Source organism: Erythrolamprus reginae, chromosome 4 (assembly GCF_031021105.1).
Source record: "Erythrolamprus reginae isolate rEryReg1 chromosome 4, rEryReg1.hap1, whole genome shotgun sequence".
In the NCBI taxonomy this organism is placed as follows: Eukaryota; Metazoa; Chordata; class Lepidosauria; order Squamata; family Dipsadidae; genus Erythrolamprus; species Erythrolamprus reginae.
This window is the reverse complement of record NC_091953.1, coordinates 49,875,531-49,903,173: the sequence shown is the minus strand read 5'-3', so window position 1 is coordinate 49,903,173 and position 27,643 is coordinate 49,875,531. Positions and strand designations below refer to the sequence as shown.

The window sequence follows — 27,643 nt, the reverse complement described above, 5'->3', positions numbered from 1 at the left end:
GTATGCCAAAGTAAATTCAAAAACAGCAGAGGGCGATGTCATAGTCTTTTCCATAAATTATCATTCATTTTAATAGTGAAACAAAATATGATATATAGAGAAAAGGATATTTTCCTGGTTTTTCTACACCTACTCGGTAATCGGTATAACTTTTAGATGGATGGAAATTAAATATAAATAGGAGATTTGCCCTTTCGTAAGCAATAACTTTATTTAATTCATGCTTTTCACTCACATAGGCCTGCAAGGAATAATATAAAAGTAACATTATATACTATTTAATTTGAACATAAAATTCATAGAAACAAAAAATATTTGCCAGGAAACATCTCCATGAGTGTCCTTGAAGAACGTTTTGTTTTTCTCTGCATCTCACGCAAACAGAAGGCATTAACACACTTCATTGTGCCATTAATTTAAATTACTTAAATTTAATATATTTTGTATTGAATTAAACATTCATTACATTTGCTAACTGAAAGAAGTAAGCATATGGTTTAAAGTTAACAAGATTCTTGATAAACACAAAAAGTAAAAATATAATAATGTGGAACTTTTTGTATTTCATACTTTTCATACTTTTTATTGCACAGGAAATTATAAGTATCTAACCAATAAAACTGTTGAAAAATATGAATGGATTTAGCGCTATATAACTTTTTAAAGGCTTGTTTTCCAACAAATCAAATTGAGGAAAAATGTTATGTTGGATATAAAATTTTAGAATCAAGAAAAATAATTTGTTTGAAACAGTCTAAAAGAAATATGCAATATTGATAAAAATTAATTTCTTAATTTTTTAAAAATGCAATTTTTTTCCGATTAAAATGCTGAATGTACATAGTGCTGAAAACTATTATATAATATTTTAAAATTATATATTCTTTACCGGAAGTGATGCAAGCCAGCCAAATTTTTCTTCCAATTTATTCATATCTCTGTCAAACACATTTAGGAATCTATAGCGAAGAAGTTGATCATCAGCTAAATTAAACTGTCTCCTTGCATAGTGGTAGCTTTCATTATTGCCTTGTCTGGGAAAGTCTAACCATTCTGGATGTCCAAATTCATTACCTATTTAAAAAAGAAAAGATGGAAGGACATGAAAAATAAATGGATCTTTGGTAAATATCCTTGAAAAAATTGTTTAAACACAGTTGCAAAAAAAAACCCTGAAACAATGTTTAAAAAATGTAGATGTAGTGTTTTACTTACTGTAAAAAATTGTGTTGCTAGATAGTAAATAAATTGAGCAAGTTTGTATTCCTCAATTACCATGTACTGTTCAAAAATCATACCAACTTGAGTAGAAAAGCAATTTAAAAATTATTACTCCAACCTATTTTCATTATAAGGTATATTAGATTTTTTAAGGAAAGAGAGTTGAAGCAAATCAATCAAGATGACTTCCTACAAAATGTAATGGATTATAGAGGAAATTGAGCAGACCATGACAAGTTTGAACTAATTATTACTCTCAAAGTCACCTCACCTATTTGATGAAAAAAGAGAAAGAAGCTTATACCAAAATATTGCCTTTTAACAATTCTCTCTAGTTGAAAATCTTAGACATGTAAGCTACAAAAGATAGGAAATGAAGTTCCAACTGTAGTTGATATAAAAATTGTTTTCAGGAATGGTTTTGCCTCCTTCCTAGGGCTGAGAAAAAGCGACTGGCCAAGGTCAGCTAGCTGGATCGATCGATCTGTCTGTCCGTCCCTCCCTCACTCCCAATCTAATTTATATACCGCCGAATTCCTCAAGGACTCTGGGCAGCTTACAACAAATAAAACAATATTATTTATGCCTAAAATGGGACCAGAACTCATGGTCTCCCAGTTTGTAGGCTGATGCCTTAACCATTATACCAAATTAACTAAAATTGAATAAAATAATATTTTCATAATCATTGCGTTGACAACCTATAAAACATTGGATTTATACAGGGGTAGGTTCCTCCTGGTTCAGACCAAATCATCCGAACCGTTAGCGACCTGCTGGTGACATGACAATGGCTTCACAGAGCCTGTTCGGGCAGTTCTTGTCGCCATCTTTTTTGGGGGAATTTTAACCTTTATTTCTTTCCCCGAAGCACAGCTGATCAGCTCCTCAGCTGTGTTTCGAGCTAAATCCTGACACTGAGCATGCACAGAAGTAAAATTCTGTGAGGAGATGTCACGAAATGTCACGATAGCAAAGTTAAGTGGAACCTACCCCTTGATTTACAGTATTTTTTTTCTATAAATATATTTTTCATATTTTTTTCAAAATTATAGCATAGCATCTCTGACTTTAGCTATAACGTGATCATACCTTTAAGTAAGATGTATGACATCATCTTTATGCTAGTTGATTGTATTAATTTGAGTGTTTCAATTTAGACCATACAGTAAATGGTAGAAATTTTATATAATTCATTAAAGTACTGTATATATTAACAAGAATAAGTGTACATACATATAGGCAATGTAAAAGGAAACTCTGGTGCTCTTAATATTATGTAGTTCTCTGATGGTAACCACATGACTATGGCCTAAGGTTGTTTTGATTTGTCTAGAAGTTTAATTAGCAATCTAGATTACTGATGCTTTCCCTTAGCTTCCTGAAACTTTCATTTTGATGCAGATTTGATAAACAGAAATGAATATTTTTAAAAATGCCCTAGTCACCTGAAGATTTGGGAAGACAATAATAATTTCCATTTTTTCCCTGTTCTAGTGGTGACAATTTAACAAAGATGACTTATTCACATTGGTCTAGTATATAAGTTTTCTGCAAAATATATAAAAAATGTGGACTAAGATACTATGAATACTGAAGTCTATAACTGATTTTTTGGAATTAAATTCAATGCTCTGAACCTACAGTAAGATAGAAAGGTAGATAATGGTCAGCTGTATAAATAAACTACATATGTAATATCCTAAGATTTTAAAAGCTAGAACATTTTTGTTAATTTTTAAATTTTGTTTTACATTACATATCAATGCATGAACAGTGTGGGATTTGGGTGTCATACATCCTAATATAAATAAAACTAGTACAATTAATCATAACTATATAATTATTATTACATACTTATAATTATAATCATATAATTATTATAATTCAACCAATTTATATATTTCTAATAATAATACACATTTATATTGTTATAGCCTGTCATTATATGATAATTCAAGTATACATTGTCAACGAAGCGGTGGAAGTGATGTGCCGGTGCCTGGAGGCTGTTGGGGCCTGGATGGGTGTCAACAGACTCAAGCTCAACCCGGATAAGACGGAGTGGCTGTGGGTTCTGCCTCCCAAGGACAATCCCATCTGTCCGTCCATCACCCTGGGGGGGGAATTATTGACCCCCTCAGAGAGGGTCCGCAACTTGGGCGTCCTCCTCGATCCACAGCTCACATTAGAACAACATCTTTCAGCTGTGGCGAGGGGGGCGTTTGCCCAGGTTCGCCTGGTGCACCAGTTGCGGCCCTATCTGGACCGGGACTCATTGCTCACAGTCACTCATGCCCTCATCACCTCGAGATTCGACTACTGTAATGCTCTCTACATGGGGCTACCTTTGAAAAGTGTTCGGAAACTTCAGATTGTGCAAAATGCAGCTGCGAGAGCAGTCATGGGCCTACCTAGGTATGCCCATGTTTCACCATCACTCCGCAGTCTGCATTGGTTGCCGATCAATTTCCGGTCACAATTCAAAGTGTTGGTTATGACCTTTAAAGCCCTTCATGGCATCGGACCAGAATATCTCCGAGACCGCCTCCTGCCGCACGAATCCCAGCGACCGATTAGGTCCCACAGAGTGGGCCTTCTCCGGGTCCCGTCAACTAAACAATGTCGGTTGGCGGGCCCCAGGGGAAGAGCCTTCTCTGTGGCGGCCCCGGCCCTCTGGAACCAACTCCCCCCGGAGATTAGAACTGCCCCTACTCTTCCTGCCTTCCGTAAACTCCTTAAAACCCACCTTTGCCGGCAGGCATGGGGGAACTGAAACATCTCCCCCGGGCACGTTTAATTTATGCATGGTATGTCTGTGTGTGTGACTGTTAGCATATGGGGTTTTTTAAATATTTAAATATCTTAAATCTGTCTGATTGCTTATGATTTGTTTTTTACATGTTGTGAGCCGCCCCGAGTCTTCGGAGAGGGGCGGCATACAAATCTAAGTAATAAATAAATAAATAAATAATAATTAATATTCGCCCTTTCTGATCCTATCTCTAGCCTAACTTTTAATCATGACACCCTTTTATCAAGACATTTTCTTTCTATCCTACCTAACTTCTAATCATGCCACAATTCCAAGAAAAAAGGGTAAGAAAGAAAAGAAAGAACTCCTTTCCTTTCTATCAATCATTTCTTCAGACTTTGGTTGCTACGATTGTTTTTTGTTTGGTTGTTTTTTGTTTTACTTGCCTCTCATATTCCTCTCTTGGATTTTTAGTATTTTCCATTTGGAATACAGCTGGTGCTCTAAGCTTAAATTTCAGTGTTGTCACTAATCAATCTTATTTTAATCTTTCAATTGTAAATGTATAATAATTCAATTGTAAAAGCAGAATAAATTTCTAAGACAATAATTCCTATATTTTAAAATGCCTTCACATTACCACATCTTCCCAGTTTAAGAGTCCAATTTTCTGTATTTTTAAATTTTTTATTGTTTTTCTCTCTTTAAGTATTTTCCTTTCGGTCTGATATTTTTCTTAGTATGCATAATTGCCTCTTTAACAAATAGTTTTGAGCAAGTGACTGAGAGAGAAAAAGAACCCCGGGTCAGACAGCAGAGCTGTGACTCTCTGTGACCTCACAAGGTTTCCCTATTTGATTAACCACCCCACAGGGTGGCTTTGACTCCTTTCGGAACCCACCAACATGGAGAACTCAGCACAGGAGTGCAGAGACCTGCTCCTTGTATCTGATCTCGCAGTGAGGTAAACCGGCAAAGGGAGAACATTTTTGTTTTATTATAAAATATGAATATTTCTCCTCAGTTACCAATAAATATCCAATAAATGATTTATTTTGTGTTCAGAGTTTCAAAGAAATATATTTATTTTAAAAACTACAACACAAAATGCCCAGAAATAATTATAATCCAGAACTGGAATTAGTTTATATCATTCTTTATCAGTACAAAGTCAATACAATGTCTATCAAAATGAAGATTGCTACTAGAGTTCTTCAGATATTTCAAAACTCACTTGCATTTACCACTGATTGAGAGCAGTTTATCTAGAAATGCTATAAGCATGCCTACAAAGGCTGGGGATCCACTAGATACTTAATTATACTGCAAAGAAAACTGAAAGAGGTGTCAAAAATTGACAAGCAACAAAGCTATCTGGTATCTTCATAGCTTAGTGCAAAAATGTGCAAAATAACCCTGTCAAGATATTTTTGCAGACTCCCCCAGATAGACTAGCTCTAAAAAGAGCCATTAAAATTTGTCATTTAAAAATATGAAAAAATGAACTTCCCAAATGACAGCTGTCAAGCTTCATGAATAAATTAATATGTATGAAGCAATAGACATGAAAAATTATAATCCATGATTATTTATATCCTTGTAAGCTACTACAACTACTACACACACACAACACCGTGGGTAAATTATAAATGGCTAAATTCAAATGTTTATCTAGCTCTATTTTGTATATTTATTACAAAATAGATAGACTTGTCTAAAATACTATTATAACAGAAAACACACAGGAAGTTAATCCCCAAAACATGAAAGTCACCTGAAGTATAATAATTTCCAAGCAGACTTTATACTCCTTTAGAAAATAGGTTTCTTGCATGAGGAATATACAGTAATACCTCATGATACGAACTTAATTGGTGCAAGTAGGAGGTTCGTAAGACGAAAGGTTCGTAAGACGAAACATTGTTTCCCATAGGAAACAATGTAAAGTCAATTAATCCGTGCAACCAAAAAACCCCCCGCAAAAAAATGGCTTTCGGCGACTGCTGGGAAGCCGCGTGGCTGTTTTAAAAGGTGACAGCCGGCCTGGGGGGCTTCCCAGCACCCCCTCGAACCCAGGTTCAGGGTTCGGGGGGGTGCTGGGAAGCCCCCCAGGCCGGCTGCGACCTTTTAAAACAGCCGCGCGGCTTCCCAGCTGTCTCCGAACGCCGAACACGGAAGTTTGGCTTTGGCGTTCGGCTTCGGGAGACAGCTGGGAAGCGGCGCGGCTGTTTTAAAAGGTTGCAGCCGGCCTGGGGGGCTTCCCAGCACCCCCCCAAACCCCGAACCCGGGTTCGGGGGGTGCTGGAAAGCCCGCCAGGCCGGCTGCGACCTTTTAAAAGAGCCGCGCCGCTTCCCAGCTGTCTCCTGAAGCTGAACGGCAAAGCCGAACGGCAAAGCCAAACTTCCGCGTTCGGCTTCGGGAGACAGCTGGGAAGCGGCGCGGCTGTTTTAAAAGGTGACAGCCAGGCTGGGGGGCTTCCCAGCAACCTCCCGAACCGAACCTGGGGTTCAGAAAAATTTTGCCTCTTCTTACGAACTTTGTTCGAGTTACGAACCGGCATTCGGGAGGCTTCTGGGAAGCCCCGCCGCCCGGTTGTCACCTTTTAGAACAGCCGCGCGGCTTCCCAGCAGTCTCCGAACGCCGGTTCGTAACTCAAAAAAAGTTCGTAAGAAGAGGCAAAATTTTTCTGAACCCCGGGTTCGTATCACGAGTTGTTCATAAGACGAGGGGTTCGTATCTTGAGGTACCACTGTACTAACTCTAAAAGAGTATCTTCTTTAGAGTTGTATGTTTTCAGGTTAACAATTTGCAATCTACTTTTCATAAACCTACATGATTTCCATTGTAGCTTATGCAAAATGATGAATCTTTACAAATGTTGGTCTGCAAGCATCAAGAATATTCTAAGGCCAGTGTGCCAACATCAAAAGTGCTAAGTTGATCTAGATTTGCATTAGTTTTCCCTACTTTTTCATCAAATGTGATTGTTTTTTTCCCCTCCAAATTAATTATATCCATGTTATTAAATCTGGATCAAGTTTCATACGTTAAAACAAAATGTTTCAAATCTACACATTTATACATGAACAAATAAGCTTATTTTTTAAAAGATAAAAACTAACAAAATATAAAATAAAGAGTTGAAAGGAGGAGAAAAGACCAAAGTACAAAATATATGTCAACCATCTCAGCAAAATCTTTCATCTTCAGCAATCATTTTTCATCTTTCCACTTTTGACCATATAATACCACTACCATATAGACAGTGTAAAAACTGAGGGTAAAGGTTCATTTTCCGGGCTTGTGGGTTGGTCTCCAAATGTTTCATCACCAGGCTAGGTAACATCGTTAGTGGAGGTTTTTTATAGTATAAAAAGTTATTAAAAGTTCCATGATATTTTCCAGCTGTCTGTTAATTTGACTCAAAAGATACATCTCTTATTTCAGTTGTATATTAGTCTTTAAAATCTTTGCAATTAGTATATGCATTTATGTTCACAATTTTCTGGCTTATTTATTTGCAATTTTTTTACAATATTGAAAAAAGGTTTAACTCACTGAAAGAAACTTTGTTTTCACTGCCTCTAATCTGGCCTCCTTAGATTTGGCTTTCCCTGCCTTCTGCATTTTATCAGCCATAGCAATTCAAAGAATGCAGCCATAATTGGGAAGATTAGAAGCCTGAAGGTCTCCAGATGCGATTAGTATTGAGCTGAGAAGTTTAGCAAGGCCACAAAATGGCGACCACCCATGAGACATCCCCAAAATGGCTGACAGGCCTTAGTCGAGGGAGGAGCATGTGAGGCAATCACTGAAGTTGGTGCAGAAGTTGGTAATAACAGCTTGCCACACTATCTGTAGAAGGCCTGGTGTTTATGCGAACGTGGGAGTGATGACTTCACGAGGAGCAGATGCAGCCACAAATAATTCTTTTGAGAAGTTCAAGGCCCTCATATGTCCATCACTTGAGCAGAAGTGGAAAGAGGAGTTGCCACGCTAGCTCAACCTGAGTGGGCAACAAGTTTGTGAGTGGGGGGCAAGATATGTGAACTTTCAACTGGGTGGGAAGCTCAGATTCAGGTTGCCCAATGTAGGTGCCAGAATGGCTATGGAAATAAATTGGAACTTTGAGGAATACTTTTGACTTGGACTGGTTTAAACCTGGATCCTTGAAAATACCCCCAGGAGCACGCTGCGAATGGATCAGGAGTCCGCTTGCCCGTCTGCCCATGTGGGGAGGTCTGGGAACAGCTGCCTCTTGTCATGTTGCCACTGACTGTCTCCTGAGCCTCGCACTTACGGAATCAGCTGTAACATGGTAAGAGGGTCTGATTGGCAAGAGATAACCATAAACAATGGTGATAAACTTACCACCATTGCACTGAAGTGCTCGGCCAGGGAAGTTCCCTTTCTCTCTCTCGATCGCTGAGCTGTCACGAGGCAGTTCGCTGAGTTGTCACGAGTTCTTTATGATGCCTCCTTGGCTATCCGGGCACAGGCCCCAGCCAGCTGACAGGAATATCCACAGTACTAAATACATATATAGGACAGCTCCCACTCCTTCCACAGCCGAGATATTTGGATAATAATATATGTGGGTCTTCAGCTGGGGAGCTGAGCAGCAGCTGGGTTGATGCCCTGGGCTGCCTTAAACTCAGGTGCCTTGGTGGGACTCATTCAGGGAATTCACTCAGGTAATAAAAGTAGATAATAGACAAGTTAGAGATCTTCTTCAATGGAGAAAGACACATGTCCTTGGCTCAGGATTGAGTTAAAAGTGGGGAAACCAAGGCACGGTGGTGCTATTTATACTCTTTCGGGCTCAGTCCTGATTGACTGAGGGTAGTGTCTTTTCCCATTCTTGGAGGCTAGTTCCACCTACAATGGAGAAACTATCCCTCTCACTCACAATCCAAGTAAGTCAACAGAGCCAGGTCTTCAGACATTTTTGCAGTTTACCTAAGAGTTCAAGCAATTCTTTGTTTATGATGGTCAAATCATACTGCTGTGTTTGTGTAAATACAAACAGAAACCTGGAAAATGTATCTGTATATTCATCATTGTATTATTAGCATTGCTGTATGAAAAAGAAATTCAGAACAGATGTTATTTATCTATTGCAATATTTTCTATTCTGATTTACAATTACTGTATTTACGATGAGACCTTCCACATGACTCTATGGATGAATGCTTTACCTTAAGATAGTGTTTGGCATTTTACATACAGAAAGCATGTGGCCCTGGCTCTGATCCTGAACAATGATCTACCTTTAATAGTAACAGATACATTCATTCAACATAACAGCACATTGTTCATTGAATGAACAATGAAATTCACATGAGTGCATGTTTCTCACTGAGCAAATTAAATTTATCCAAACAAAACTCATTTAAGTTTTCAATAGAAAATATTTTCCAAAATTATATTAAGTTGAGTCCAAAGAAATACCGTATATACTCGAGTATAAGCCGAGTTTTTCAGTCCCCAAAATGGGCTGAAAAACCCGACCTCGGCTTATACTCGGGTCACCACAAGAGGGCGCCGGGTGACCACAAGAGGGCGCACCGCGGGAGCCCGGAAGCTGCCCTACCCTTCCCACAGCCGCGGAGCCCCCTTTTACTTCCTGCTTGGAGCTCGTGTCGGCGCCTTGCAGCTACCTTTCCTTCTCCGTTCCAGCAAAGTTGCCAGCCAACTGCTCCGACGAGAGAGGAACAGACGATGCGAAGGTGGGGGGGGGATTCCTGCTTCATGAGTCCCCCCCCCACCTTCGCATCGTCTGTTCCTCTCTCGCGCCGTCGGAGCAGTTGGCTGGCAACTTTGCTGGAACGGAGAAGGGAAGGTACCTTCCCTACCCTTCCCACAGCCGCGTCACTCGGAGCCCCCTTTTACTTCCTGCTTGGAGCTCCTGCAGCTACGGTACTTCTCCGTTCCAGCAAAGTTGCCAGCCAACTGCTCCGACGAGAGAGGAACAGACGATGCGAAGGTGGGGGGGGGACTCATGAAGCAGGAATCCCCCCCCACCTTTGCATCGTCTGTTCCTCTCTCGCGCCTGGTGGCAAGCTTCCGCTGCTTCCAAGCCGCATTCGCCTTCCTCCGCCGCGGCAGAAGGTGAGAGATGCCTCTTCGTGCGCTCGATCTCCGGGGGTTGGGGGCGAGCTCGGCTGGGGGGGGGGTTGGCTTCTACGTGGGGGTCCGGCTCCCGCCGCTGACGCGCCCCTCTGACGCACTAGACCTCTTGTCTGCCCGGCCCGAGGCACGAAATCGCTGCTTATGCCAGGCGGCATTGCTTGTGTTCCAGGCGAGCCGCCCGGCATAAACAGCCGGGCAGACAAGAGGTCTGGCGCTCCCACGGGGAAGCCGCCAAACGCCGTCAGAGGGGCGCGTCAGCGGCGGGACCCGGCCGCCGCCCCCCCCCCACGTAGAAGCCAAGCCCCCCCCCAGCCGAGCCTGGTGGCAAGCTCGCCCCCAACTCCCGGAGATCGAGCGCACGAAAAGGCATCTCTCGCCTTCTGCCGCGGCGGAGGAAGGCGAATGCGGCTTGGAAGCTCTTCCGCCCCCCTCCCAGCTTCCAAGCCGCATTCGCCTTCCTCCGCCGCGGCAGAAGGTGAGAGATGCCTCTTCGTGCGCTCGATCTCCGGGGGTTGGGGGCGAGCTCGGCTGGGGGGGGGGGGTTGGCTTCTACGTGGGGGTCCGGCTCCCGCCGCTGACGCGCCCCTCTGACGCACTAGACCTCTTGTCTGCCCGGCCCGAGGCACGAAATCGCTGCTTATGCCAGGCGGCATTGCTTGTGTTCCAGGCGAGCCGCCCGGCATAAACAGCCGGGCAGACAAGAGGTCTGGCGCTCCCACGGGGAAGCCGCCAAACGCCGTCAGAGGGGCGCGTCAGCGGTGGGACCCGGCCGCCGCCCCCCCCCCACGTAGAAGCCAAGCCCCCCCCCAGCCGAGCCTGGTGGCAAGCTCGCCCCCAACTCCCGGAGATCGAGCGCACGAAAAGGCATCTCTCGCCTTCTGCCGCGGCGGAGGAAGGCGAATGCGGCTTGGAAGCTCTTCCGCCCCCCTCCCAGCTTCCAAGCCGCATTCGCCTTCCTCCGCTGCGGCAGAAGGCGAGAGATGCCTCTTCGTGCGCTCGATCTCCGGGGGTTGGGGGCGAGCTTGCCACCAGGCTCGGCTGGGGGGGGCTTGGCTTCTACGTGGGGGGGGGGGGCGGCGGCGGCCGGGTCCCGCCGCTGACGCGCCCCTCTGACGCGCCAGACCTCTTGTCTGCCCGGCCCGAGGCACGAAATCGCTGCTTATGCCAGGCGGCATTGCTTGTGTTCCAGGCGAGCCGCCTGGCATAAGCAGCGATTTCGTGCCTCGGGCCGGGCAGACAAGAGGTCTGGCGCTCCCACGGGGAAAAGACGGCGGCTTAAGCCCTTCCCTGTGCTCCGGAAGCTGCTGACGCGCCCCTCTGACGGCATTGAAAAGGCGCGATGCCGGAGAAGCGAGCGATCCATCCGGGAGTCCAGGACAGTTTTGCGCGAAAACGGCAGCAGGGAAAAATCAGCCGGGCTAACGGCCGCGGCTCAAAAAAGGTTGGGAAACACTGAGATAGAGAGAAAGTGAGAAAGAGAGAGTGAGAGAAAGAGGGGGAGAGAAAGAGAAAGAGGGATAGAAAGAGAGAGAGAGAGAGTGAGAGATGCTCAGTGAGCCTTTCTTTGAAGTTGCCTTTCTTTCTTTCTTTCTCTTTTTCTTTCTCTCTTTTACCTTCCCTTCCTCTATTTCTTCTTCTCTTTCTCCTTCCCACCTTCTTCCCTCCCTCCCTCCCTTCACTCATTCCTCTCTTACTCTCCCCTTTCATAGGTTTCCTTGCTTCCTTCCTCTGTTCCTGTCCCTTCCCCCTTTCTTTCTTTCTTTCTTTCTTTCTCTTTTTCTTTCTCTCTTTTACCTTCCCTTCCTCTATTTCTTCTTCTCTTTCTCCTTCCCACCTTCTTCCCTCCCTCCCTCCCTTCACTCATTCCTCTCTTACTCTCCCCTTTCATAGGTTTCCTTGCTTCCTTCCTCTGTTCCTGTCCCTTCCCCCTTTCTTTCTTTCTTTCTTTCTTTCTTGCTCTTTTTCTTTCTCTCTTTTACCTTCCCTTCCTCTATTTCTTCTTTTCTTTCTCCTTCCCACCTTCTTCCCTCCCTCCCTTCACTCATTCCTCTCTTACTCTCCCCTTTCATAGGTTTCCTTGCTTCCTTCCTCTGTTCCTGTCCCTTCCCCCTTTCTTTCTTTCTTTCTTTCTTTCTTTCTCTTTTTCTTTCTCTCTTTTACCTTCCCTTCCTCTATTTCTTCTTCTCTTTCTCCTTCCCACCTTCTTCCCTCCCTCCCTCCCTTCACTCATTCCTCTCTTACTCTCCCCTTTCATAGGTTTCCTTGCTTCCTTCCTCTGTTCCTGTCCCTTCCCCCTTTCTTTCTTGCTCTTTTTCTTTCTCTCTTTTACCTTCCCTTCCTCTATTTCTTCTTTTCTTTCTCCTTCCCACCTTCTTCCCTCCCTCCCTCCCTTCACTCATTCCTCTCTTACTCTCCCCTTTCATAGGTTTCCTTGCTTCCTTCCTCTGTTCCTGTCCCTTCCCCCTTTCTTTCTTTCTTTCTTTCTTTCTTTCTTGCTTGCTCTTTTTCTTTCTCTCTTTTACCTTCCCTTCCTCTATTTCTTCTTTTCTTTCTCCTTCCCACCTTCTTCCCTCCCTCCCTTCACTCATTCCTCTCTTACTCTCCCCTTTCATAGGTTTCCTTGCTTCCTTCCTCTGTTCCTGTCCCTTCCCCCTTTCTTTCTTTCTTTCTTTCTTGCTCTTTTTCTTTCTCTCTTTTACCTTCCCTTCCTCTATTTCTTCTTTTCTTTCTCCTTCCCACCCTCTTCCCTCCCTCCCTTCACTCATTCCTCTCTTACTCTCCCCTTTCATAAGTTTCCTTGCTTCCTTCCTCTGTTCCTGTCCCTTCCCTCTTTCCTTCCTTCCTTCCCACCCTCCGTCCATTCATTCACCCATTCATCTCTTGATCGCTTAAAGCTAGTTTACTGGTTTTCTTTAAAATAAATATTCTAAAACATGTCTCAATTAATGTAATTTTATTGGTTTCTATTTTTATAAGTTACCAGTAGCCACTGCATTTTCTAACCTCGGCTTATACTCGGGTCAATAAGTTTTCACAGTTTTTGTGGCAAAAATTGGTGCCTCGGCTTATACTCGGGTCGGCTTATACTCGAGTATATACGGTACATATATTTATAATATAGACTGTCAACTTATAAGAATAAAAGTATAAATGCTTAATACTAATGCTATAAAAACACGTGTGGTCAAATAATTCCTTATTGCTTTTAGAAAAATATGTATTGTCTATTTACCATTTTAAAAAAATGGAATAATAGGAAAGCTACTCTTTGATTTATGATCACAATTGAGCCCAGAATTTTAATTACCGGTATAAGTCATTATGGTTAAGTGGCATGTCCATGTGACAGTCATGAGTATATTAATCCTATTTTAACTACTATTTATGGATAGTCAGTAATGTGTAAATCTAAATATGGATTAAGACCAACTACAGGACAGAGAAAAAAAATGAGAAAACTGTAGTAAGCAATGGAAAATGTGCATTGGTGCTGGAATAAATAATTTGTGATTACACGTGATTCTGACTATGAAAAAGTCTTGTTTTGTTTTATTAGGCTTAGTTCAGTGGTGGGATTCAAATTTTTTACTATAGCTTCTGTGGGCATGGGTTGGTGGGTATGCCAAGGAAAGGATACTGTAAAATCTCCATTCTCTCCAAATCAGCTGGGATTCGGGAGGCAGAAAATAAATGGGAAAGGTGGTATTTACTGGTTCCTCAAACTACTTAAAATTTCCACTACTGGTTCTCCAGAATTGGCCAGAACCTGATGAATCTCACCTCTGAGTTACTTACATTATCTATTCTAGAATATCAAGACACTATTTAGAACACTCACAGTTGAAATGAAAAATTGGCCCTTTATAAAAAAATTTCTTCTGAACATAAATCTATGATCATAAATTTATTGGATCAAATTACAGGCTAGATGGCTAACGTGAAAAGTTCTTTGTGCTTGAAATATAAGAAATAAACAGCTTTGTATTCTTCCGCATGTATTATGAACAAAGTCACTAATGCATATAAAATCAAAATATAAACTTATTATAAAGATTCACTTCAGAGCACCCAAAAATGCTTATATGTGATAAAATGCGTTTCATTGTAATTTGCTTTTCCCAATATGAGTAGGTTCAGAAAAGTTGATTTATAAAACATAGCTTTTAAAGTACACCATAATTATATAAACTGATAATATTTGAATAAAATTTCTAGCAATCAACTTAACTACATAAGACATTGTATATTCTAGATTGTTACATATTTAATGGCTCATTGAACAACAAAATGATCGTTATTTCCTTTTCAAAAAGTACAAACTACAATTTCAAGAAATAAAAAGCAGGGAAAGTGCTCAAATATGAAACTATGATATGTGCAATATACAATAACAAAAAATATAGACTCCTTTAAAATTGGATATGTGTGATGAAAGCAACAAATTTGCACTTTATGCCATAAAAATGTTTAATTTGATTCACTTTCCTCCTATTTACTTTGTCCTTTAAATTTTATCACATTGAAGAGCTAAACTGTTACTACTGCAATAAGGAAAATGCAATAAAATGTCAAAATGTTTACAAATATTGGCCCTCTTTACTTTTCTTCAAACTCTCTCCGTAGCCAGCATGGATACTGCATCACAAGCTGTATTTTGTTGTTTTTAACCATTTAGTTGTCTCCAACCCCTGTTATCTTTGTTTAGGCAATTAGTTTCCATGCTATCCTGTCAAGACACAGCTTCTTTCAATTGTTGGATGTTCAGCTTTGCATCACATTTGAAATTATCAAGCCAGCATGCTCTCTGCTTTCTCCTTCTTCTTTGTCCACTAACCATTTCTAGCATACAGTGATCCCTCGATTTTCGCGATCTCGTTCTTCGTGAAACGCTATATCGCGATTTTCCCCACCCGATGACGTCACTCTCTTCCTTCCTTTCTCATCTTTCTTTCTCTCTCTCTTTCTCTATCTTGCTTTTTCCTCTCTCACACTCTCTTCCTCCCTCTCTCATCTCTTTCTTTCTTTCTCTCTCTTTCTCTATCTCTCCCCCTCTTGCTGGCGGGCGGCGGGCGGGCGCATCAGCGAGGAAGACCCAGGGAAGGTTCCTTCGGCCGCCCAGCAGCTGATCTGCTGGGCGGCCGCAGCAGCAGCTGATCTGCTGGGCGGCCGCAGCAGCAGCGAGCAGACGAAGATCGGGGTTTCCCCGCTGCCCACGCAAAGGGGAAACCCCGATCTTCATCTGCTCGCTGCTACTGCGCTGCCGAGCAGATCAGCTGCTGGGCGGCCGAAGGAACCTTCCCTGGGTCTTCCCCGCCGCCCACGCAAACTCCACCATCTGCGCATGCACGGCCATGAAAAAAGGGCGCGCATGCGCAGATGGTGTTTTTACTTCCGCAACCCTACATCGTGAAAAATCGATTATCGCGAGGGGTCTTGGAACGGAACCCTCATGATAATCGAGGGATCACTGTACTTAGCTTTCTATGCTTTCTTGATTTTCCTTTGGTTTGAGTTATGGCCAAAAAGCCTGTTTTGTTGTTATTGTAGCAAAACATGCTACTTTTTAGTTTCACTAACCCTATCCTTGCAGTTTTACCATTTTCATTAATATTTTCATTTTGTTATATGATCCTGTATGTCTTTTTTTTTTAAAAAAAGAATGTTTTGTTTTTGTTTCTTAATTTAGAAAGAGTATTGCTCATTCTAGAGCAGGGGTGTAAAACTCATGGTGTCACGTTGTCACATGACGTATCATAATGTCTTTTCCCTTTGCTAAACAGGGGGGTGGGGATGGCCATCATATGATATATATGGCCTGTTGCCCATGGTTTTGACACCGTTATTCTATAGAACAAATTCCAACAAAATATTTTTGATATATTGACTAAATTGGCTTTCCTAGACTAGTCAGCTGATTTAAATACCATTCATAGCAATTTCTTTGTGGTTCATCTAGTTGTACTGAAATTAAAAGGCAGGGTTTTTCAAAACTTATATTTCATCAATTGGTATTAAACATAGTTTTCAGGAATTTAGTTCCCATCTATTACAAAGGTATATAAAATTAAATCCCTGTCACAATAAAATCAAATGTGACTGCCCTTAACAGCATTCCAATATTAATAAAGTAAGTAGTTGGAACATATTATAAAAATGCTTTCTTCTAATCATCTACTGCAACTTTTATTTAAAAGGCAATTAATATCATTTTACTGTATTTTTAACTGAATAGCATTAGTACTCCAATATATACCACACACATCATCTGAATGACTACAAAATAATGACTATCTTCCCCCAAAAAAGTTTGGCAGACTGATTTTACTAGGAAAGAGAGAGAGAGAGAGAGAGAGAGAGAGAGAGAGAGAGAGAGAGAGAGAGAGAGAGAGAGGGAGAGAAAACTCATAAATTACTACTTATCTAATTGTGTAGATGAGATGCAAAATACTTTGATGAGGATAAATACATTTTTCTGCCTAATCTGCAACTAGCTGTATAGAAATTAATTCTTGAAGCTGATAAGAAATGACAGGATGTAAAAATGATAAAAAGTAAAACAATTATTGCTTTATGTTTATGTAAATCAATACTTTTAAACATCTAGAAGGCGGAAGAAATGCCTTCAGTTTATAACTTTTTTTCTGAAGAACTTTATCTCTGACAAACTATAGAATAGTCAGAATGCTGTGCTTCCTTTAGCACAAATTTTAATGTAAGCAGTGCCAGAAACAGCAGAAACAGTCAAGCACATACAGTATGTTCAGATTCATAACTATAGTTAGCCAATATGAAGGAAAATAATAAAATTGCTAGGTTACTAGTTATTATTATTCTTACTAGTTGTTAATATCAGCTCACATATTGTTCTGGATAAAAATAATTGAAGAAATCTATTTCAAATTATACTTAGCCACTAATAAAATGGGAACATTTTTATTTACTTACCAAAAGGCACACAAAGATCCCAGAGCCATATGCCTTTGGTATGAGAGTTACAAAAATCTCTAAATTAATTTGCCTCATATTTGTATAAACTAATAAAAGAACCGTTGTACCTACCTGAACGGTCTTCTCAGTGCACTGGAAGGAGAGTCCAACATGGGTATTACTCCAATCCTATTGGTAGAGACTGAGTTAAATTTACATATTAACTAGCACCGCCCCCTCTGCTCTTCCCATGAGCCAGTTTTAAAAACGAAAGAAACCATTGTAAGAGGATAACCAAATTTTATTATAACAACTCTTAACTGATAACTGACCACTCCGGCGTCCCTGTACCCAAAACTAAACTGGGTGGGTTTGGACTCTCCTTCCAGTGCACTGAGAAGACCGTTCAGGTAGGTACAACGGTTCTTCTCCATTGCATCTGGAAGGAGAGTCCAACATGGGATATACCAGAGATTTACGGCCCATGGGAGGGAGAAGGTCTTGTCAGGGACGTTGGAGATAAGCAAACCCTTTGTAAAACACGTCTCCCAAAAGCTGCCTCTGCTGAGGCAAAGGAGTCCAACTTATAGTGTCTTATGAACGTTGATGGTGCCGACCACGTTGCAGCTCTACAGATGTCATCTATGGACGCCTGGGTAGACCAAGCCGCCGAGGTCGCCGCACTCCTCGTTGAGTGAGCAGTCACTCCCGTTGGTACTGATTGATTACGGGCCTTGTATGCCTCCGCGATACATTCCCTGATCCAACGACTAATAGACACTGATGACACTCCAAGTCCCTCTTTATCTGAAGCAAAGGAAACAAACAACTTTTCCGATTTCCTAAAGGCTTCTGTGCGTCTGATGTAAATCTTGACCGCACGGCGTACATCAATCTTATGCCACCGTAATTCCGATGGGTGACTGCCGTGGGTACAAAAGTCTGGAAGAATTAATTCTTGTTTCCTATGAAACTCTGAATTGACCTTCGGAATGAATGAAGGGTCTAATCTCAGCACTACTCGGTCTGGGTAAAAGATACAGAGATCAGGTCGCACCGACAAGGCTGCTAACTCTGACACTCTCCTTGCTGATGTAACAGCCACTAAGAAAGCTGTTTTAATTGACAATGTCCTCATTGGTATAGATCTCATAGGTTCAAATGGTGGCTTGGTCAAGGCTCTGAGAACCAAAGTAAGATCCCACGAAGGGAACCTCCTGATCGGTGGAGAATGTTGGTTTGTTGCTCCCCGTAGAAAATCCTTCACCCAAGGATGGTAAGCTAAGGAGCGAACTCCTTCCACTCGTATCATGGTCGCGAGAGCCGCCACATGTCGTTTCAAAGTATTGGGTGTTAGTCCCCGATCAAGACCAGTCTGCAAAAACTCCAGAACTGTAATGACCGATGCTTGTTCAGTGCTGATACCTTGTTTTTCACAGAAACTGCAAAAGGCCGCCCATGTGGTCTGATAGATCCGAGAAGTAGATGGACGCCTTGCAGCCTGCATAGTGTCTATGACCTTCTCTGGTAACTTTAATCCTCGTAACCTGACCCGTTCAAGTGCCAAACGGTCAGTTGAAGCCACTGGGGATCGGGATGTTGGAGTTCCCCTTGGCTGAGGGATATCATGTGATCCGGGATCCTCCAAGGGGGTGACATCGATAGTGCCACCAGGTCGGAGAACCACGGTCGTCGAGGCCAGTGTGGGGCTACGAACAACACCTCTGCCCTCTCTCGCAGTAGTTTCTCCACTACTCGTGGTATGAGATTCGTTGGCGGAAATGCGTAAAGTAGTCCGGGCGGCCAGGGTGTCCGGAGAGCGTTGATTCCCTCCGCTCCTGGCTGTGGGAATCGAGAGAAGAACCTTGGAAGCTGGGTGTTCTGGTAGCTGGCGAAAAGATCCACCGCTGGAAGACCAAACCTCATTACCGCCTGTTGGAAAATGGCCGGGTCCAGCTTCCACTCTGACTGATCCAACGTGGACCGGCTCAGCCAATCCGCTTGTGTATTGCTGATTCCCGCGATGTGTTCCGCTGTTAGGGACCGTAGATGTTGTTCGGCCCAGCGGAATAGCGCCTCTGTTTCTTCCATGAGACGCTGCGACCGTGTACCCCCTTGATGATTCAGGTGGGCCCTGGTCGCCACATTGTCCGTAAGAACCAACACGTGCTGTTGGTGTACTAAGGGTGCAAATGTTTGTAGGGCTAAAAACACTGCCCTTAGTTCCAGAAAATTGATATTGACGGAAGACAGTTCCTCCGCCGTCCACAGGCCCTGAGCCATGTGAACTCCGATGTGGGCACCCCATCCGGTGAGGCTGGCATCGGTGGTCAAGATGATCTGATCCTTCGTTTGGAAGGGGGATCCTCTGCTGATCGCGGCAGACGTCCACCACTGTAATGAGTCTCTGACCTTCCGTGGTAAATGAACCGTCCTGTGGCAATGGCTCACCTTGATCCTTTGAGCAGGAAGCAGGAACCACTGTAGTGTCCTGATATGGAACCTGGCCCAGGGGACTATGCCAATGGCGGAGACCAGGGTTCCTAATATCTTTGAAAGCAGAGAGAATGGAACCGGTCCCCGCTGAACACTGGATATCAAACGGTTGATGTTGTCTTGTCTCTCCTGAGAGAGCGACACTGTGCCCTCTTGAGTGTCTATAATGGCTCCTAAGTGTAGGAGTCTGGTGGTTGGTGTTAACTGGCTTTTCTCCACGTTGACTGTGAAGCCATGGAGTTCCAGTGTACGGATTGTCTCGTTGAGGTCCTTCTCTGCCGCCAGTTTGGACCTGGACAAAACGATAATATCGTCCAGGTAAGCCATGAGTCTGATGGATCTTGCTCTTAGACTGGCGGTCAATACGTCCAAGAGCTTCGTAAACGTCCGTGGAGCCGATGACAGGCCGAACGGCATTGCTCTGTATTGGTAATGTCGTCCCTCGGTGCAAAAGCGGAGAAACCTGCGATGTTCCGGATGGATGGGGACGTGCAGGTATGCCTCCTTGAGGTCGATGGATGTTAAAATGTCCTGTTTCCGGATGGAAGCGAGAATGGTCTGCAGCGAATGCATCCTGAACCTTCGGTATCTTATAAAGGGGTTCAGTTGTTTGAGGTTGAGGATCAACCGGCAGCCTCCGGAGGATTTGGGCACGATGAAAATCATGGAATAGAACCCCTTGCCCTCCTCCGGCTGCGGGACCCGCTCTATAGCACGTATGTCGAGCAGGTGGGTGATCTCCCTGTGTAGCTGTAGTTTCTTTATAGTGTCCTTTATGAACGGGCAACGTAAGAAGCAGCTGGGCGGTGGTTGGAGGAACTCCAGCTTGAGCCCGTGTGTGACTGTGGCTAGGGCCCATTGGTCGGAGGTTAATTGCCAGGCCTTGCTGAAGCCCTGAAGCCTGCCACCCAAGGGCTGGGGGGCCGCTGAGTCACTTCGTGCGTTTGAACCCTCTCTGGGTGTTGCCGCGAAACGGTCTCCTGGACTGATGATAGCCTCTCGGCCTGTCCTGAAAGGATCCCCGGTCGCTCCTATAGGTCTGATTGTATTGACCTTGGGAAAAGGAGCGCTGGCCCTGGTTGGAAGTGGTAGGATCCCAGCGAAAGGACTGACGCCTTGAGTACGGGGTAAACCGTCTATCTGGTCGTCTGTTGGCCCTGGGAAGAACCTTCCTCTTATCCTTGTCCTCCACTAGTACCTTTTCCAACAGATCTCCGAAGAGAGTGGAGCCCTGGAAGGGTCCGGATGCTAGGCGCCATTTAGACTTAAGATCAGCCTGCCAGTTTCTTAGCCACAAAAGCCGGCGTGATGACAGCGAGGTTGCCATGCTCCTTGTGGAAAACTTGGCCGCGTGAAGAGTAGCGTCCGCCGAAAACTCGGTTGCCGCCAATAATTTACTTAAGTCCTGGCGGAGACGTCCATCCTCGGGTCCTAGTCGGGATTGCATCTCCTTTATCCACATTAGTGATGCTCGGTTGATAAATGATGCAGCTGCTGCCGCCCTGAAGCCCCAGCCGGACATCAAGTGAGACTTATGTATCAATGTCTCGGCTTTCCTCTCCTCTGGTCTGAGACTCTCCCCGGTCTCCGAGGGGACTAAGGCACTGGAGACAAGCGTCACCACTGGTTGGTCGATTGGGGGGAATTCAAGCAGCTTTTCCACCTCCTCGTCAAAGGTGTAAAATTTCCTTTCGAGGTTGGAAGGCCCCTGTGCAGCTGCTGGTTGCTGCCAAGGCCTCTTTATGCCTTTAACAAAAATGCCGGAAGCAGGAAAGTGGTCGGACTCGGGTTGAGGTTCCTCGAGCAGCGAGGCCGAGGTCTGACTTGTCTCAGCGGCCTCTGCCGCTTTTGCAGCGCCCGGAAGGTTCATGACCTGCTTGGCCTTAGATAACAAGGTCCGGAATAAGGCAGGTTTGAATAGTCCAACAGAGGGTGTCTGATCTGGTGTAGTTTCATCCTCTGAAAATCCAAACTCCGGGTCACTGTCCTCAAACTGATCCTGTTCCTCCAACAAGGACCCCAAACCCGAGGGGGGCGGTGCCGACCAAGAACACGTGGGCTGTTGAGGGGGTCTACTGTATTGTTGAGCCCCGGCTATGTTTTGTGAGTACGCAGTTACAATGAGATCTTGCAGATCTGGGGGCAAATTTTGCCACGCCCCCGGTTGTGCTCGTAAGCCTGCTGCTGTGGGGGTGAAGGTGGCTGCTGGCCCCTGGTAGCTCGGTCCCGCGGGGCCTGCTGACCCTGGTCTAACCCAGGATGTGCTGGGTGAAGTCATGCTCGGAGGCAGGGGTTGGAACTGCCGGTCTGGGGACCAATCTCCCTCTACATCAGCCCCTGTAGGCCCAAATGTGGCTGGGGGTGAGATGGGATCTGCAGAATGTCTCTGAGCCAGAGGAATCCCCGCTGGGGATGATTGCAAGGCTGCCTCCAACTTCTTTTCTAGCGCCTTAATGCGCTTCTCTGCCTCTTTGATGGAGGTAGATGAGGCAGAGGAATGGGCCCTGGCCTTTTCTTTAGGTTTCCCTTTGGCCTTTTCTTTGGAGGGGGCCGGAGAGCTTGGGGGATCCTTCCCTTGATTCTCCTCCATGGTACTCACAAGTGCCAGTCGTTAGCGTTTTAAGGCTTTCCTGATTTCTGACCTCCGGTGGTTTGTTTCACCTCACCTCGTCAGAATCGCCAGAGAAAATGGCGCCCTCGGTCTCCCGGGCTCTGCGCCTGCGCACTAGGGCGTCTTAGCCCATTCGCGCCAAATTCCGCCTCACCGCTGGCCAATTTGGCGCCTAATGACGCTCTCGCCGCCCTGCGCTCCCCCAAAATGGCGGCGCCCAGCCTCCGCGGCTCCGTGGGCTGCCGTCCGGGTCCTCCGACCCTGGGGCCTCTTCTGGCCTCCTCGGGGGGCTGGCCTGTCACTTCGCTGTGACTCCGCTCGGTCCTGATGGCCTCGGAGCTCTTGGCGGCGGCGGTGGCGGCGGCTTTCCAGCGGCTCGCCGTTCCGTTGCCTCATCAGCTGTGAGGCGCTCGGCTTCTGCCTTGCGAGCCGGCATCTAGCCTCCTAGTGGGGAGGGCGGACCTCCCCACCTTCGGCTGACAGCCTCGGTATGGCCTCGGAGGCCAGGGACCCCCAGGCTGGACGCTCCCCTACGGGGTGTTCCCACTGGGGGAATACAAAAACCCCTGGGGAGGAACGTTGGGGGTGTTGCCCGCTGAGGGCTGAGACCCCAGACCGTCTGGATCCTCCTTGTCTTCATTCCTGAAAAACAAAGAAAAGAGGATTAAACCGGTAATAACAATCTATTGACAATTCTGTTTATTTTTCTTAAGCTACAACTCAGTATGTCTCTACTCATTGACTGAGTTTTTAAAACTGGCTCATGGGAAGAGCAGAGGGGGCGGTGCTAGTTAATATGTAAATTTAACTCAGTCTCTACCAATAGGATTGGAGTAATACCCATGTTGGACTCTCCTTCCAGATGCAATGGAGAATATTATAATAGATCAGTAATTATTCAATAGCACAAACACAGATCTCTTCCAAGGTCAATTATGCAGCACAATCAACCATCTATAAATTATAATCATAGTTAGTTTGCTATCAACTATCACCTCAACTGGGAGCAACATCCATGGAAATTAATGGAAATCCTCATTATACATGTACAGGATCACACTATGCTTTGGCCTTTAACTAAGTTCAATAAACATGTCCAATTTGTAAAAGAAAATGTCATCACAAGGTGTAGTATGCTGAAAGAAATCGGAAGGTAATACAGTAGTCCCTCACCTATCGCTGGTGTTACGTTCCAGACCCGGCCGCGATAGGTGAAATCCGCGATGGGGAATTTATCGACTGATAGTACTTATTTAAGTATTTATATTGTAATTGTTTGGTAAGTTTTCATTGTTTTAAGTGTTTATAAACCCTTCCCACACAGTATTTATTTTAGATACAGTATTTAAATACAGTATTTACAATTTTAGATATATTTTTTTTGAAAAACCTGCCGATCGATTTCGGCGGGCTGTTTAAATCTGCCGATCGACTTCCTCAGAAACCCGCGAACCAGCGAAGATCCGCAAATGATTTTTCTCATTAATATTTCTTGAAAACCCGCGATGAAGTGAAGCCGCAGTAGGTGAAGCACGGTATAGCGAGGGACTACTGTATCCCAAATGACTTACCCATGAAATTGAGGTAGCCTTCTCCTCCAAGAGAATGAGTAATGAGTCGTATCATTTTATGAAGCTGTATTCCTCGATCAATAACTGGTGTGAAAGCTGACAGAACACTCATATAGTTATACATCTCTGCATCCATCAGCCAAAAAGCCAAAGTCTTATCACCAACAAGGGCCTTGGTAAATAAATAAATGAAGCAAGAAATGAGGCAGGGGAAAAAAATCCTTTTATGATATTAATGTTTTATAGGACATAAATGAAGGGCATCTTATAGAAGAATATATGGCATTCTTTATTTATTTATTTTATTTAATTGGATTTATATGCCGCCTCTCTCCGAGGACTCGGGGCGGCTCACAGCATCAGTAATTTATGAGTTTGTTTGTTTTTTACTTTCAGCTCTAACACACAAATATATAATTGTTTTCTTCTATTATGCCTTCACTCATGACTTCATCATGTCTAATGGTGTATTTTTTCATTCTATATTCACATGATTTTCATCCATACCTGTTAAAATAGTTTGTGTCATTTTGTTTTACAATCAGCGAGGCACAATCTTGCTTGGCAAAGAGCCTCATTAAGTGTCTTTGTTCTGTTCTCTGCTGTATTTGCAATTTTTTTTAAAAAAAGTAGGTTGCAGCCTTGATTCATGTAACCTTGTTGGAAACACTCATCTGATTTCCTATTTCTGGAGAATTATTATCTTCTGCTTGTGTAAGAAATATGACACTTTGATTGTTGGACTGGCTGATGAACCTTCCTTGGTTCTCCAAACATTAAACTGAATCTTGAATCTTAACTACTCTTCTGCACGTTTCTATTAAAATAGTTCCATATAATTAGGACTGGAAAGATCTAAGTGGTCTTACAACATGGAACTAACTCAGGAAAATTCTATCTCAATATATTTTGGGTTTGAAATCAAATTTCCTTCATTTCTGTTTGGCAATTAATTGTTTACCACTGTCTAAAAACTCTGTGAGTGCATGTATGAATATTTCTGGGTATAAAATCAGGAACAGGAAAGTTTGAACTACATAAATCTAACTATAAACATCTTCCGTACCTCCTGATTTCCATGGGGGATGAAACTAGTCAACAGTCACTGTTTCCTGGTGATCAATAATGGTCAAAAGCAAATAAATATAATAATTTTGCAGACATTTGTTACATTTTAATTTCAGATTTTTTATAGACTGAGTAAGGTGGGTTTATATCAGTATCTTTCCAGTTACTGAGTTAGCAATATTCATAACTTTTTAATATAATTTTGGGGAAGAATAATATTGTTAAAGTTGATTCCGAACCATATACAAACCATCTGGAATATATTATTATTTGAAGAACTATATATCTGTCAAGCATGGAGCATAACAAAATATATAAGGCTATATAGGGAAAAAAACAGAATGTCATTTCAGATTTTCAGTCATGGACAGATGGCATGTACTGGTTTTCTATACTGCTATGTTTAAAAACGGAATCTTAAAAAAATATAATTCATATTTCTTTTTACTCTTTTTCCCATTATATTTCAAAGATGAATAACTGCAATCTAATTCTAATTGTTGTGAACATGAACTGCTGAATTGTTACAATACCTGATCATGACTCTCTGCGTAGGTAATGTACTTCTCTCCATATCGTCTGTTTGTTAAAGTAAACACAATGTTTCCCATGTCCCAGTCCTCATCCTTACGCTCCTTCATGATCTGAAAATGAAAAGGGATAATTTTGAATTATTTTCTTATCATTTTTTTCAACGTATCATACGGCAAGGGCCCTAAAATAGTTATGCGAGCTGGAGAATTCTGAAAGTAGAAGCCCACAAGTCTTAAACTTGCCAAGTTTGAAGAACTCTGTCCTACGGTATTAAACTGTTCATGATCAGTGGCTCTTTCATAAATTTTTAAATGTTAAGTTATTATGTGTGCAATATAATTCTGTTCCAGTTTCACATCGTAGCACAACTAATATAGCACGTAACAATTAACAAAACATGACTGATCTTGATTTATCTTGAAATAATTCAAACAAAGTCAGACCTACTTAATATATAAAAAGGAAATTTTCAGAAAATTGTATTGCTGTAAACTAAAATCAAAAGTAAAAAATAAAATCCTCCCACCTAAAAAGAAAAGGAAAAAAATATGCCTCTATCATAGCAAGGATTTTTTTTTCATAAAGTTACCAGTAAAGTTGTGCTTCTCTTGAAAAGATTTACCTTTCAATATACATAATAATTGCAGTAAAGCTTCTTCCAAAATGTCTCCCAACAACTTATTAACTATGCATATCTTAAATTCATTTTCTTTCTATTTCTGTAAAACAGTAGGGGCTACATGCCATCACTTTTATGGCTGATTAAATACAAATTTCACCACCCTATCTGCCTGCTTCTTGCTATGCAATGCTGCATAATCCTTTGATTAATGTATTAGCTCTAATTGAAATAAGGTAAATTATTTCTGTGTATTTAATTTTATGGCATAGGAAGGGCTGATCAACAGGAGTGCTGATTTACCACCAGTTTATCAAGTACTCAGGAGGCCAGGGCTTGGCAACACAAGGAAACAAAGAAAAAAATAAGCTAACAATTTAGTAGCTGGCCATCAGCACCCCAATCAACAGCTAAAAAGCTACACACAACCAGGTACCATATATGACACACAGAGCAGCTCAAAGCACACACTCTGCTAGAGACAAGTGCCCTGAGAATGGACTTCACCATGGTCTGAAAGCTTGGAAGACTAAAAGATCCCAGTGACTAACCCAGATTGGATCTTCAACATTATCCTGGGATACATATATTCGCCTTCATTTAATATATGAATAATATTATACAAATAAAAAATAACAATAAATACCACAATGAAGTAAACTGATATTACAGTGTCAAAATGATGACAGAGAACTCTTGACTTTGCTAATTATGTATTTAACTTTACAGAACAAAGTCACATATGCTTTGGTCACCTCCTGTGTGGACTACTGCAATGCATGCTACCTGGGCCAGCCCTAGTAGTTATTAATAGAATGGCATTGACATGGAGGGAAATATGCATATTTCTGCATATTTCCCTCCATGTCAATGCCATTCTATTAGGGGATAGAAAGTGAATTCACAAATTTGCATGTTATACCAAGCTGGTAGGAATAGACAATATTCCAGAAAATATGCTCAGATCCAGAAGGATCTTGACAGACTTGAATACTGGGCCATATCTAATATTGGAGGAAATTGAATATTCAGTGAATTATTATTATTATCACAAATATAGGCTGTGAAATAAGACATGGAAATATGTACTAGGAATGGAGTTATTCTGAATGTAAAAGAAAGCATAAAATCCTGAACATCACAAGATGTATCACAAGAACATCACTGGACACAATGAACACCATTGTGAAAGCTCATGTTAACCCAAAGCAGAATCAGATTTGCTATTAAAACCAAACCATAAAAAAGGAAATCCTATCCAAATGAAGACACATACTATAAATTCTGCTAAAATATGAAATATATTAATTAAAATTACAATTCAAGACCATGACGAACACATGACAAACAGTAACTTTTCAAATCTTCAATTTTAATCTAAATGAAACAAAACTTTATATTTTTCTGTTTTACATTGCAATAGAACTGACATGTACTATATATCTTTAATTTACAGTATCCTGTATGAATCATATAGGAGCCTTCTGGAGAAGTAATTGATAATTTCCCTTTGTCATATCTGACTTTTATTCCTTTAATTTTTTAATTTTCCTTTTTTACCCTTTGAAATTATTTTATAAACAGTACATCTCATTTAACTTTGAAGAAATGAAAGGACAGACAAGGAAGCAAAAGTTTTGTATATTATGGATAAGAAACAATGCCAAAACTTTAAGCTGAATCTAACATAAAGAAAAGAAAGACAAAG

At 42.6% G+C, this 27,643-nt stretch overlaps 1 protein-coding gene across 2 annotated transcripts in view; it reads right to left on the bottom strand.

The window, feature by feature from the left end:
* Window positions 1-27,643, bottom strand: part of GBE1 (1,4-alpha-glucan branching enzyme 1) — a 155,355-nt gene that overhangs the window by 25,308 nt on the left and 102,404 nt on the right. For both annotated transcript variants that reach the window (XM_070750257.1, XM_070750256.1), the window contains exons 11-14: window positions 25,316-25,426; window positions 23,715-23,886; window positions 890-1,074; window positions 111-241 (exon numbers count right to left, since the gene is read on the bottom strand). In XM_070750257.1, coding sequence (XP_070606358.1) covers window positions 111-241; window positions 890-1,074; window positions 23,715-23,886; window positions 25,316-25,426 — 599 coding nt within the window. The remainder of the gene's footprint in view (window positions 1-110; window positions 242-889; window positions 1,075-23,714; window positions 23,887-25,315; window positions 25,427-27,643) is intronic.